The sequence below is a fragment of the Lithobates pipiens genome, unplaced genomic scaffold, assembly GCF_037356315.1.
Source record: "Lithobates pipiens isolate NorthernLeopardFrog02 unplaced genomic scaffold, aLitPip1_a1.2 Scaffold_28, whole genome shotgun sequence".
In the NCBI taxonomy this organism is placed as follows: Eukaryota; Metazoa; Chordata; class Amphibia; order Anura; family Ranidae; genus Lithobates; species Lithobates pipiens.
The window spans coordinates 26564618-26579947 of NW_027507789.1; the positions used below are offsets into that span (position 1 = coordinate 26564618).

At 40.9% G+C, this 15330-nt stretch overlaps 1 protein-coding gene across 1 annotated transcript in view; it reads right to left on the reverse strand.

Moving 5' to 3' along the window:
* The window catches only part of ANKFN1 (ankyrin repeat and fibronectin type III domain containing 1), a 666636-nt gene that overhangs the window by 328291 nt on the left and 323015 nt on the right, over window positions 1–15330 (reverse strand). Inside the window, exon 7 of the mRNA XM_077458934.1 lies at window positions 4638–4751. Within this exon, the coding sequence (XP_077315060.1) occupies window positions 4638–4751 (114 nt within the window). The remainder of the gene's footprint in view (window positions 1–4637; window positions 4752–15330) is intronic.

Here is a 15330-nt window from a genome sequence, read left to right on the forward strand (position 1 = left end):
CAATGTTTCACTAAATTTCCCACCACTCTTGACATCAAAAAAGATCTCATGGCCAGGCAGAACAATCTGTTTTCCTGGTTTGGACACCGATCATCATGCCCTGCTTGCTTTTCCCCCTTTCAGGCCCGTCGATCCCTATTTTGGACCCCTTTCTTTGAGCAATCGGGCTCCTGTCAAGTTACTATGGGCAGAGAAGCCCCCGGCCTTACCCAGGTAATACTGCTCCTGCTGAAATTGCTGGGGGGGTGTAGCCTTGCCGGACGCTAATCTCTACCACTCTGTGTGCCATCTAACTAGGATGTTGGATTGATGCAGCCATGGCCCTCTCAAACAGTGTGTGCAGGTGGAACAGGTACTGACAGGGGATCCACTGGACTCTGTGCCCTGGTGTCATACAAACTTGTCTACTTTGGCGAGTATGCTCCAAAGTATCCCTCTATAGCTCTGATTTCTTCCCCTCTTACCTCTAAAATCGGGAACCCCACCTTCAGCCCCGGCCTACAAGACTCAAGATTTCAGTCTTTGAAAACCGATGGCTTTTTCAGGCCTGGCATTTCATAGTGGCCAGACACCTGGTTACCAGACAGCAAATTGTGGATGATGCCGATATTGTGTCAATCTCGCCATGTTAGCGAGATTGACACCGGCGAGCCCCTTTGCGGGAGCCATGTCGCTCCTCCCACTCACAGCCCCAATACATTCCTATGGATGCACGGCATCTCGTGGGAGCGGCGCGTGTGAGAAGCATAGCTCGCAGCGGTGATTTCCAGCGCGATCCCATTGCGCTGGAAACACAATATCGGCGGCACCTACTGTATGCAGGATTATCTTTCTGGCAAAAGCTACAGCTGACTCATTTCTTAGGCTCTTACCCTCCCTGGATGACTTTACACGTTGCCTCACCCTATTCAAACTCTTATGTTGGGATAAATCTCCATTACATCATGCGGTTTCTCAGACTTACGATCTGCTTGTGGCCCCTACCGCTGACCTATCGACTTCCACATATTTCCAAATGGGAATAATAATTAGGGCTGAACTTTATGGATAAGAAGGTGGAGAGAATTCTCCTGTCCACTTACAAAACTTCTATCAGCTCCAAACACCAAGAATTCAGTTTCAAATTGTTAACCCAGTGGCACTTAACATCTGTCAAGAGTCTTGAGATGTTCCCTCAATGTGCCAACACCTGCTGCTGGTGTGGAAAGGAGACTGTCTCTCTTCTTCATATTCTATTTTATGTTTAAGTGACCGCAGCTAGGATGTCGATATCATAGTTGAGGAGCAGACTACTTTTCTTTTGAAAAATTAAATTTTTAACTGAAGCTCTGATGAAGGGGGGAGTTGGCTGTCTTTTAGCACAATACCAATAAATTAAATTGAACTCCTCTTTGTATCTGGTGCTCCTTCCATACATGTACATTTTTTATCTGGTAATCAGCTAGGGTACCCATTGGAGGGTAGCCTTGTCTGCCGTTAGCACCCTAACCTGAGTTTGTGGGCTCTTCAAATGTTTTTGCCATCTCGCTACTTCATATAAACTTATATCCAAGTCCCTATGCATTTTGGATGTCCTTTTTTCACTCAAGTCTATCATTGATTCTCTTCTGGTTCAAATGACACCCACTGTACTCTCTACAGCTTTTATTCTTAATTTTTCCACCCTGAAATAGTCTGCACTGAGTGATAATGCTATACCTGACCTGCTTATTTATTCCTGATTATTTATCAGGATGGCAGCCTGGGAGGTTACACCTATAAAAACAATGACAAAATCAAAAAGCAGAAAGTGATCTAAGTGCTAAATTAACTCTCGAAAGCCAGGCTGCACATGTTGATACTTAAAAATACGGAACAAAGCATACTGTAACAATAAATCACACATATTGCAAATAGTGAGGCATTTGGGATTGATTTTGGGGCATATCCGGTGTACTCTAGACACATAGGAAGGATGTAATACCTTCACATTCTGCATCATTAGGTTCTAATAAGTAGAACTATTTCACATTTCCATCTTTAACAGAATTAGAACAGCGCCTTAAGCAATATGTACTGACCAAATATTTTTGTACTTTATAACTTTGTTCTCTGATTGATTAAGTTTGTACGTTTTCTTCCATCCGTCTTACCCAGTGGGCTGAAACATAACATACTGTGACAGGTGTAATATAAACCAGAAGTGTGCCCATCGTAACAGTCACCTTTTGCCCTTCATTAGCACAAAAACGAAAAACATAATGTGTCTCATTTTTGATCTCAAAAGGAACAAAGAGGCAGTTGAACCAAAGACTCAATATAATGCAAATATATTCTGGTGTCCGGTTCAAATGTGGACCTGGAGGGGTAGAAAAACAGACACCCGCAAAGACCAAATAAAGAACAAAGGGAAACTTACATGCACTAATTTGCGGCTGTATACAGATATCATGCTGCCCTGGGCACACATGATGGCACGTTTCATCACAGGATCCACCCCTTCTGCCAACAACTACATTACATGATTATCAGTGTTAAAGAGGAGTGTTTGGTAAGGGTACTAAGCACAAATGCAGCAGCAATAGACCGCAAAAAAAAAAATTGCAAATGTACATGATTCAAAAGTAGTTCAGTCAGGGTGGAGATATGTTGAGGAAAATAGAAACATAGCACTGGACACATAAGGCTATCTTATTGGTATTGCTATCTTAAAGAATTGATGTTGATGCAAATAATTTGGTTCCTGGGCAGGCAAACTCTACACCCTCCATGGTCTATTTGGCTTGTAGTGTAATGTATCAAAAATGGAAATAGAAACATGGCACCACTGTGAAGAGGTCCAGATACGACTTTATTCCAATGAAAGACCTTACAGGCAAGTGCACTTGGAAGTGCAGTCGCTGTAGATCTGAGGGGGACATGCAAGAAAAATAAAAAACAGCATGTTTGCTTGCACATGATTGAAGGATAGAAACGAGCAGAGCTTCCCCTCAAATCTACAGCAAATGCACTTCCAAGTGCACTGGCAGAGCACAGTGGATTTGCCTTTACTAAATAAACCCATAGTCACTATGACCTCTGAATATGCACTGTGGTGTTGTATAATTCACAGAGCCAGCTTCTAAACTACAGAGGTGTCAAGGAGTTTCAGGAGGGGAAGTCAGTATGGGAACCACTGCTTGCAGGTAGCAAAGTACCATGGCATATATAGTCCTTAGGCATTTTACAGTAAACAGTATAGAATAAACTGCAAAGTATGCAGGGAATCCAGGAAGTTGTGGAAAGACGTTCACTCTAAGTTTAGCCTCTGAAGCAGCCGCTGGTGATTGGCGAAACCAGTCAAGCATGGTATACGTTTTCACCTCTGACTCTAATCTATGGAGAAACTATACTCATAGATCGGATTTTTTGACAGATGACCTGCTTAAGGACTGAAGAATTCTCTATCATCAACATGACTGATGAGTACATTTTCATTTTACCTATTTGGGACTGTTGAAGCATCCGAGGGAGCGGTCATACTTCTATCATCTGGCCTAGGGATGGCCCTATTCAGCATATATGGATAAGCCGCTATATGCCATTTACCTGCAATTGCCTACAGTGCAAGGGAGGTTTCCCAGCTTTAGCTCTTGGTGTACATCATCTCTGATTCCAAGAGCCAGCTCTCGCTATTGGGAATATATATATATACATACATATATATATATATATATATATATATATATATATATATATATATATATTCTCTGGACCATCATTAACTTTGGTGCTATATGTCTCTGTCATTACTGCATTATATAGTGGATATTGTAGCCAGAATTATCCCTCTAATAGAGCACATGCGTGGACACTTGGGGACATTGACCCCCAGATTGAGACACTAACACTGGTCTCCGTCAGGTCTAATTTATGACTATATAATTTCTTAACCTCATCTGCCAAATTTGTTTGTCCCTATTTTTTTATTGGATTACTAAGGACTATTTTTCTTTCTATCCAATAGCCACACATTGTGGGCTTACACAACACTGACACTGATCAGACAGGGAGTTGTGAGGTGGACTGGGTTTTATTATGTGTAGTCTGTCTAGTATGGTGCCGTTGTATATGTTGCATTTTTTCCTTAATTTGTGATACTAATAAATACTATTTTATTGATCCAGCAAGTTATTACCTGTCTCACAGGGAAGGTTGAGCTACATTTAGGTTTTTATTTAAGTTTTTACAAGTTGTGGAAAGAGATGGCCAGCAAACTAGACTAGAAGTCCTCTAACATGGATCTGTCATGGGTATAGACAGCCACTCCCTTCATTCAGTAACCTTGCTGAGATAGTGATCCAAAACTTGGCATATTCCCAGTTTTCAATGTCAGCTAAGAGTCACTGACAGCTAAAACAAGGGCAATCAACTGCAGTCAGTGGAACAGCAGCAAGGAATTTGATTACGTATGCTATTATAGATGCTGGTTGTTGCTCTTCAGGGTGCATTTTGTAGTTTTGGATAAAGTGCAGAAGAATTTGCTGTCATGCATTTTTTTTTTTTTTTTTTTAACATTTCCCCCACTTGAGATGCCAATGCAAGATACGTGGGGTGCAGACCAGTAGTCAACCACATGATTAATACATCCCAGCACTTATCTCTTAAAATACTCTTACCTTTGTATTTTGTCACAACAGCTGAGTTGACACTCAAAGGCTCTTGGAACGTGACAGTAAGGGATGAACTGCTTGTAATCATAAGGCACACATTGGTTGGTGCCTCAGGGACTCCTGGAACAGAAAAATAAGAACTTTATATCATGTTACATAAATACATTACTACATTGCGTGCATATTCAATTATTTATTTTTAAAATATAATGTCAAATAAAGTCAGTTTCAAAATAGATTTCTAAAATAGTTTCCCAGCCACATTGTGGAGGGCAGATTTGATGAACAGATCTGTAGGTGTGCTCCCTATTAGTTAACTGAACACCAAGCATTACAGTCCGCATCCTTGCTGAAAGGCTGATTAGACAGAATATTAGCAATGTTCCATCTGAAGATTTGCGAAGAAACATGGGGGGTTGATTTACTAAAGGCAAATAAATTGTGCACTTTGCAAGTACAGTTACTCCAGAGCTTAGTAAATGAGCAGAAGCTCAAATGACATTCCATCAACCAATCAAGTGCAAGCAAAAATGTGTTTTTTTTTTCCTTGCATGTGATTGGGTATTCTTTGTAAAATGAAGCTTCACCTCAGGAGCAACTCCACTTTCAGAATGCACAGTGGCCTTTAGTAAATCAATCCCAAAGAGCAGTAAAGCATAATGTCTCTGCTGCACTTTTACACAGCGTATAACTTGTGATATAACATGGTTGGGCTTTTTATAAAAACAAATATTTAAACAAACATCACTTATCCATTGTTAGAGATTAGCAAAATGTACATATTTGTTATGGCAGTATATTTACATTTCTACTCTGTGGGCGCCTTCCATTTACGGATGACAGTTTGATATTTTTTGATACTACTATTTATTTTTTAATGATGGATCTCTTTAGTCAGTATTCCTGACACCTACAGAGCCTTGTCCCACTTTCAAGCTCATTTTTAGCAGTGTTGCTGTCTTGGTTTCTGTGGTAGTTTCGGTGTTGTATAAATATGCGGGGTGACTACGTGGCTCCACTCCTGCTGACAAAGTCCTACCTCCGACGTAACACGTGTGGTAGGAGGAGCTACGTTTCTGACGTCACCCGCGGCTATCTTCTGGATTGACTTGTAATATTGTCTATTGAGCATTCTGAAATGCAATTTGCTAAGTGCTGGAATTTGTAAGTGTATTTTTAAATATTTTATTAGTACGTTCTGCTCCAAAAAAAAAAAAAAAAAACTTTACTATTTGTCTCTCTCTTAATTTTACATATTCATCAGAGGTGTTGATAAATACGAAAAACAGCGGTGTCTCCGTCTAAGTGTGCCACTTGTAGGGGAATGTGTGGAAACTTCCTCATAGCTCAGGAGTCATGTTTTTAAGGTGAGCGGCCACAGTTATATTTGGTGGTGGGATTGAACTCCTCTCTTCACTTGGATTTTGAACATGTCACAATCTCCGATTCACTGATTGATGAGTATTCCTGCTTATGGACTTTCTTTTATGGACTGTTTTAAGAATAGTTATAAGGTATTTCTAATATTTGTGTTATTGCACTGTACTTGTATCCATGTTGATAAAATGTACATATTGACAGTTTTCAGTATCTTTTACAAACAGGGTGTGCAGTACATTATTTTATATACACACACACACACACATACACATACACAGACACGCTAGTGTGAAAAAGTTTAGGCAGGTATGAAAGAATGCTGTAAATAATAATTCCAAAAATAGAAGTGATATTTTTCTTTTATCAATTCATAAAATGGAAAGTCGGAGGTATTGGTTTTTGGCTGCAATTCTTCCCCGAGAACCACTTCTAGACAGACTTTTGCAGTAGATGGGTGTACCTGGGTCCTACTAGTTTCTGCCAGTTCTGTGCTGATTGTGCTCTTCCAATGTTGAAGGGAAAGAAGCATGATGTGTCCTTTATCTGCTGCATGAAGCTCCATTGGCTGACCACTGCGTCTATGGTTCTCGACATTGCCCGTTTCTTTGTGCTTCTTCAAAAGAGCTTGAACACCACATCTTGAAACCCCAGTCTGCTTAAAATATTTGCCTGGGAGAGACCTTGTTAATGCAGTATAACTACCTTGTGTGTTGTTGCTGTGCTAAGTCTTGCCATGGTGTATGACCTGTGACATGAAACTGTCTTCCACAGCCTCACCTTAGTAGCAGTTTGGCTGTTCCTCATCCAGTTTTAAGCCTTCTACACAGCTGTTTCTGTTTTAGTTAATGACTGTGTTTCAACTTACCAATGAAATTGATGATCATTAGCTTGGTATAACTGTTTGATCACACACCTGAATTGAATCCTAAAAGAAACCCCTGATTTTGTGCACGTGCACAAAGTATGCAAGTGTAAGAACTGATGCTGGTTTGAAGGATAGTCATACCAAATATTGATTTGACTTGGCTTTTTCTGCTTTTCGCTCACTTTGCATTTTGTAAATTGCTAAAAAATAGACAATTAAAATATATATTTTCGAAAGCATTCCTACTTTGGAGCAATTCTTCACACCTGCCTAAACCTTTTGCACAGTACTGTATATACAATGCACAATAAAATAGATTAAGAAGATTTTACATTAGATGATTTTGGAAGAAGACTGTATATTTCTGTTAACATGGGCAGAGAATTCTCTGTTGTGCGAACTTTCAAAGTTGCAACATTAGTATTTGATAGGATGAACTGCTAATATTCTGTAAATAAAAGTTTGAAGCGTGTATTATTCAAGGTGTTTCTGTGTGATGGGACACTTCTATGTAAATAAGAGACATTCAGTTCAACATGTCTCGCAAGAATCAGCTAGCCTTAAAAACACTAACTGCATAAGACGCATAACTTTCTCAGAGGTTAACCCCTAAGATTTTCAATTTACTAAGGTCCAAGTAAACAATATATTTACACACATATCAGCAGAATAAACTTTTGAGGGCTCATTTACACCATGCCTGTTGAGCTGCTTGATCTGTGTAGATCGATGCAGACTCAACTTAGCGGGAAATTAGAAAAGTTGTTTTTTATGCGCCCTGTTCAAATGCAGTATGTATTAGGGTTGCACCAATATAGTTTTTTTATCGGCAGGTACTAGTACCGATACGTTTGGTCAAGTACTCGCTGATACCAACTACAGATACTTTGCAGTGCGATTTGTACCAATACAAGAAAAAATTGGTGCAAATCGCACTGCAGAGAATTGCATGCAATTTCTGTGTGTCTATAGAAGCGCCATCTAGTGAGCAGTTTAGAACTGCAAAATTCAGCGCTTTTCTAGTAAGTAGGTAGAGACAGATTAGAAGTTCAAAGCAGCAATCTTTTATTGGAAAACTGAACAGACTGATGACATTAGGTAAACTGATCACACGCCCATGCAGGGAGATGGTAGCGTGCCAGTGAGGCACTGACTCACAGGTTCCGTAGTTGACCCTGCTGAGCCTAGTGGAATGAACAGTTGCCTCTAACCCTGGAGTTCCCGGGGGTGGGCGGTGAGCCAAATGGATGCCGGAACGATGGACAGAGCCGGCAACAGTCAGCGCACCCGGAAATGACAGCTGGCATCAGGGCTCATGGGAAATGCCAGGAGGAGGCCAAAGTGCTCCACTATGGAGACAGTACAGCTTGGACAACCAACAAGGACGTCCATCGATCTGAAAGTATCGGTTTCAGTATCAGGAGCATTTGGGCGATTACTTGTTCAAATGCCTGGTATTGGCGCATCGCTAGTATGTATGCATATTGTATCCATCTCCAGAATTCGACCCTTCCTGACTAATGACACCACAAAGCAACTCGTTCACTCCTTGATTATTTCCCGCCTTGATTACTGCAACTCTCTCCTTAATGGCCTACCCTTAAGCAGGCTATCCCCCTTCAGTCTATTATGAATGCTGCTGCTAGACTAATACACCTCACTAATCAATCTGTGACTGCTGCCCCTCTCTGCCAATCCATTCACTGGCTTCCCCTACCCCACTGTGTAAAATTCAAAATGCTAACCATAACATACAAAGCCATCCACAACAACGCCCCCATCTACATCACGAACCTCATCTGCAGATATTGCCCAAATCGTCCCCTCCGCTCCTCCCAGGACCTCCTGCTTTCTAGCTCCCTTGTTACCTCCTCCCATGCTCGCCTTCAAGACTTCTCCAGAGTCTCTCCCATCCTCTGGAACTCCCTGCCCCAGTCTGTCCGTTCAGCCCCTGCCCTGTTTACCTTTAAGAGTTCCCTGAAAACTCATTTATTCAGGGAAGCCGATCCCACAACCACCTAACTGCCCCGAGCCACCCCCATCAAATCATTCTCTGTGGCTATTACCTTTTGTACCACCACCCCCTCCCTTTAGAATGTAAGCTCTACGAGCAGGGCCCTCCTGTACCTTTTGTATTGTACCGTAATTGTGTTGTCCCCCCCTATACATTGTAAAGAGCTGCGTAAACTGTTGGCGCTATATAAATCGTGTATAATAATAATAATAATAATATTAAAAAAAAAAACAAAAAAACATAAAAGCAATGCAATCAATTTTAACAATGCATCACACCACCCCTACATAACTAGTGCCAATAAAGCAACTTGCAAAAAGTGCAGGCACAGATAAGGCAGCAAGACCTCCTTTAGTAATATACATTTTTGGTCAATAAAACAATGCATGGTCACCATACAATGAATCTTTATTTTCTGGGGCAGTTATAGTACTACTTTGCAAAAGATAACATGACAACTGCCTCATCTGCATTCTATCCCATAACACCTTGTTATCACATTAGTGGGTAGCACTCTCGCCTAGAAGTAAAAAGGGTCGCTGTTTCCCAACCACGACACTACCTGCTTGCAGTTTGCATGTTCTCCCTGTGCCTGCGTGGGTTTCCTCCGGGTACTCCAGTTCCTCTCACACTTCAAAGACATGCTGGTAGGTTAATTGGCTTCTGTACAAAATTAGTCCTAGTATATGAATGTGAGTTGGGGACCTTAGATTGTGGGCTCCTTGAGGGTAGGGACCGATGTGAGTGTGTGATGAATGTATGGAGCGCTGCATAAATTGACAGCGCTATATGGGTACCTTAACCACTTCAGCTCCGGAAGGATTTACTCCCTTCCTGACCAGAGCACTTTTCCCAAACAAAATTGACATTCTTTTTTTCCCACAAATAGAGCTTTCGTTTAGTGGTATTTGATCACCTCTGCGGTTTTTGCTATAACAAATATTCCCCAAAAATATCTAAAAAAAAAAATTTTCCCTCAGTTTAGGTACGTATTTTTCTACATATTTTTGGTTAAAAAAATAAATAAATAAATAAATCGCAATAAGCGTGTTATTGGTTTGCACAAAAGTTATAGCGTCTACAAAATAGGGGATAGTTTATGGCAATTTTATCAATAATAGTTTTTTTTACTAGTAATGGTGGCGATGAGCAATTTTTATCGTGACTGTGACATTATTGCAGACACATCGGACAATTTTGCCACATTTTTGGGACCATTGGCATGAATACAGCGATTAATGCTATAAAATTGCATTGATTACTGTAAAAATGTCACTGACAGTGAAGGGGTTAACCACTAGGGGGCGGGGAGGGGTTAAGTGTGTCCTGGGGGAGTGATTTTAACTGTCTGGTGGATGGGCTAGCAGTGAAACAACACTGATAGCTGCTCCCGATGACAGGAAGCAGACGACCAGTGTGCTATCACTAGGCAGAACGGGGAGATGCTGTTTACATCGGCATCGTCCCGTTCTTCAGCTCTGTGACATGATTGCGGGCATGCAGGCAGGCATGCGCACGGGGGGAAACTCAAAGTAACGTATGGGTATGTTACTTTTCCCAGCTGTGCCATTCTGCTGACGTATATTTGTCCTTTTATCTGAAAGTCGACCACCCGCCGAAGAAGACGATACCGGGGTTATAGCAGCTAGCTGCTGCCATAACAACGATATTCCTTTTCAAACAGCCGATGTATAACGACGGTGGGTGGTCGCCAAGTGGTTTTCGTTAATTGGGATATTTCCAAATGAACAAATTTGATGAAATTCGTTAAAAAACTAATTTGTAAGGAAACCAATTGCACATGTCTACTAAACACCTCTGCTACAAGCAAAGAAGTCTGCAGTGCTGAGATCTTGGCCGTAGTAGATTTCTGTGTGGGACTGACAGTTGCCAGTATCAGATGATTAGCAGAAAAATGTATTGAATCATTTTAGTTTGTTTTATTGTACAGTAATTTAGCAGAAAATAAAAGTACCATACTTGTCACTTTTTTAACGCGCATATTTAGTGAGAAATTACTCCAGTACAAACACTACCACTAAACCCCATGATTAGTGATGTACCAAAAAGTGTCCCTCTACAACAGGGGTTTCCAACCTGCGGCCCACAGGAGCTATGAATGAGCCCCAACACAATCGTAAACTAACTTAAAAATGTTGATTTAAAAACAAAAATTGTAAAAATGCATTTGCAGTTGCACACATAAGACCGAAGAAATTTTGTTACTAGACTTTTAAAAGTTTATGTTCCCTGCCAAAAAAAAAAAAACAACTCGCTCGATTCCTGCTGGGACACACACGGGTCTCAGTGACAGCGCGGAGATTTCCTATTGCGCGGCGCGACTCGCGCATGCGCAGTAGGGAACCGGGAAGTGAAGCCGATTCGCTTCACTTCCTGATTCCCTCACCTAGAATGGTGGCGGCAGCAGCCGAGAGCCGAGCGATCGATCGGCCTCGGCATCGCTGGAACCCGGGACAGGTGAGTGTCCATTTATTAAAAGTCAGCAGCTGTAGTATTTATAGCTGCTGGCTTTTAATATTTTTTTTTTTGGTGGAATCCCTCTTTAACTTGTGATCTGCCTGACTGCTTATCAGCTATCCTTATTGTGATGCCCCGTACACGCGATCCGACATTGATCGGACATTCCGACAACAAAATCCATGGATTTTTTCAGACAGATGTTGGCTCAAACTTGTCTTGGATATACACGGTCACACAAAGCTGGTCGGAAATCGTGAACGTCAACAACGCGGTGACGTACAACATGTACGACGAGCCAAGAAATATGAAGTTCAATAGCCAGTGCAGCTCTTCTGCTTGATTCCAAGCATGCGTGGAACTTTGTGTGTCAGAATTGTGTACACACGATCGGAATTTCTGACAACGGATTTTGTTGTTGGAAAATTTGAGATCCAGATCTCAAATTTTGTGTGTCGGAAATTCCGATGGAAAATGTCCGATGGAGCCTAAACACGGATCGGAATTTCCAACAAAAAGCTCCCATCGAACATTTTCCATCGGAAAAACTGACCGTGTGTACGGGGCATTAGTGGATTTTATGTGTGGCCCAAGACAAGTCCTCTTCCTCCAATGTGGCCCAGGAAAGTAAAAAAGTTGGACACCCCTGCTTTACTTGAAAAGGTTGGACCAACCTTGTTATGTCAGTTTTTTTTTTACAAGTGAAATTCTCTTTTACAACTATGGCTACTAATACAAACCAATTGAGTTTTTTTTTGTTTTTTTTTTAAACACCAAGCACACTAATTAAAATAGACATTAATGCTAATTTATCCCTTTCCCCAAGAAACACACACTTCTAGTCGTTGAATATTGGAAAGGATGTGATACCAGTCTATGATGGGAATGGAAGGCTATCCTGTGCCTGAGATATGCAGGGTTTGAGGTATGCATTGCAAGTTCCATTTATCCTGAATGTAAAGTGTCTCTGCGGTGACTAATTAGCAGCTGGAGAGAGAGCAGCTCTTCAGAATGCATGCTGTGTCTTCTCTCTCTGGGTGGTCCTGATTGGCAAGGGGTAGACACCTTTCCAGTTCTATCCAGCAGGCTTTTGCTCAGAACAAGCGTGTCTGTAATTCCACTCTTCCATTTTCTCTAGTGCTGTGAACAAGCAGTCTTTTCTTCCCTTTTCTCCTGCCCTTAGTCTGTTTAACATATACCCAACTTGTCCCCCTTTCAGATGAGGATCATAATATAATTTTGCCCCAATGCAGACCTCTGTTTATCTGACTTTGCTCCAGTAGCACTAGACAGCTGTATGGATGTATTAAATGGAATTAATGAATTTATTTTACACAATCTAACAGTGTGTGGTACATATGATGCAGCTAATTTGATCATACTTATAGGAAGCTATTTATTTTATTTTTTTAATTATGTTGAAATGATCAGCGTAATGTAAGTGATGTATCTAGCAGCAGCCGGAGCACACCGTATTCATGAGATTGGTTTGCATTCCCTGCCTGTGGGCACTGTTAACGGCTGAAATGCAATAGAGACAGCTACTAGGGGGAACTACAGTATAAGTCTGTATATGCAATGCAAGATATTTGGAGCATATGTAATATGTTACAAGCATGCTAAAAGTAGAAAGTCATATTAATAATTACATTTGTAACTTTAAAAGTGTTGAAATATCTGTAATTTCTAACATGCATTTTCAACATCACTTAACCCACTAACCCATTAAAAATCCTGCCGGTTCGCCCATTTTTTATCATAGAGCTTCACTTTAATACTTGTAGGGTCCCTTTTATGATGTATAGCAAAATGGATAGATAACCTATTGGTCTTAACCACTTCTCAAAGTTATAAATGTGCTCTTGAAATCTTTGTGGTTCAGCTAACATTGTAAATCATGCAGACACAGCATAATCAAAGCCACATGATACAAACATATCTATTTGGTATTTTTTACCGGTGACATTTAATTCAGATGACACGTTTTATGTCTTCCCTCACAGTGGTGAAAGTGAAGCACCAAATCTTCCTGATTTCTAGTGAGGACTACACTAATCAGCCATAACTTTATGACTTCCCACCAAATGTTGATATGGATGCCCCTAGTTCTCCAAAGGTATTTGGCATCAATTCGTTAGTAGAATATCCTGTAAGGTGTGGCCTCCATGGATTGGACTTGCTTTTCCAACACCATCCCACAGATGCTCGATTGAATTAAGTTCTGGAGAATTAGTTAAGACCTCAAACTTGTTGTGTTCCTCAAACCATCCTTGAACCATTTTTACACTGTGGCGGAGCTCATTATCCTGCTGAAAGAGGCCACTGTCATCAGGGTATACTGTTTCTGAACATTGCCCAAAGCTGTCTCCGCCATACTGAATCCTGGTGCTGCCTCTTCCCCAAGTAAGCAATGCAAGCCGCCTTCTTCTATTCCTCCGTCATCCAGTTCTGATGCTCACACTATCCTTATATACAAGAACTGAACATGTAATGTAAAACTACACTCACACTTGTGAGCACTTTAAATGTGTGTCCTTAAAGTAGTTGTAAACCCTGTACAACCACTTTTCCCTACAGGTAAGCCTATAATAAGGCTTACTTGTAGGTACTGGAAATATCTCCTAATCCTGTACGGTTCAGGAGGGAGTTGCCATATACACTTGTGCCGACGTCATCGGCACATGCACACTGAAGAAAGGGCATGATCATGCCATTTCTATAGTGCCCGTGCCGTGACCGCTGGCTCCCGCGCGCATGGGCCGGAGTGACTTTTCGCGAGAAAAATTACTTATTTACAAAATTTACTGCCAGAAACCAAGAAAACTGTTTTTTTTTTACCGTAATTTTCGGTCTTTTTTTAGTACAAAAAAAAAAATACTCAGCAGTGAATAAATACCACAAAAGAAAGCTCTATTTGTGTGAAGAAAATTATAAAAATGTCCTATGGGTACAGTGTAGCATGACCGCGCAATTGTCATTCAATGTGTGACAGCGCTGAAAGCTGAAAAATGGCCAGGGCAGGGATTGAAAGTGCTCGGTATTGAGATGGTTAAAATATGAATTTATTCATTGTTAATAATACACTTACAATTGTGAAGAACAAATGTGCAAGCAATATATATTTCCTATTGGCATTGAAGCAGGGGTTACTGCGTATACTTCTAGTTTCAGCAATTACATCCCTGGCTCCACCCTACGCGATACCACGTGACTACTTCAGGGTAGTCACACCAAACATTGATTTGATTTACATGTTTCTTTTGTTCACTCACTTAGCATTTTGTAAATTGATACAAATAAACAATTAAAATATACATTTTTGAACACGTCTACAGCATTTCTTCGCGCCTAAAACTTTTGCACAGCCTTAAAGTCAACCAATAAGCTCATCTTTAAGTCTAAGGCAGCCCCAAGGTTTACTGAGCAGCACATCAAAATGTATGCTTTAATTCCTAGCTTTATTCAGCATGCCTGGGTATACCAAAATACCAGCCCTGGCTGGCATCCACCCAACCATAACAAGCCTCATGCTGGCCACACAGAATAAATATCACTTTTCAATTTGGCCACAAAGTGTTATGCATGTTGGCTGATACTTTCATGGATCCTCCTGCCGTGGATATCAAAACATTATACTCAGGCTTGTTTAAGAAGACACTAAAAAGAGTAATATTGATGTGTAAACTGCATGGCCCCTAAAGTAGACCTGAATCCTAAAATCTAGCACAAACCTATTCTTTCTGTAATAGTGGACCACCAAATTAAACATTTACTCTTGATTAAAAATCTACAAGATAAACTAGATTGGGTGAAGTTACCTTGTACAGCCGCATATGTTAAGATTGGAGGTTTTACTGTACTTTTCTTTAGGCTGCTTTCACACTGAGGTGGGATGGCATTGACGGTAAAATGGCGCTAGTTTTAGCGGCGCTATTCGGTCACTAGCAGGGTGCTTTTAACCC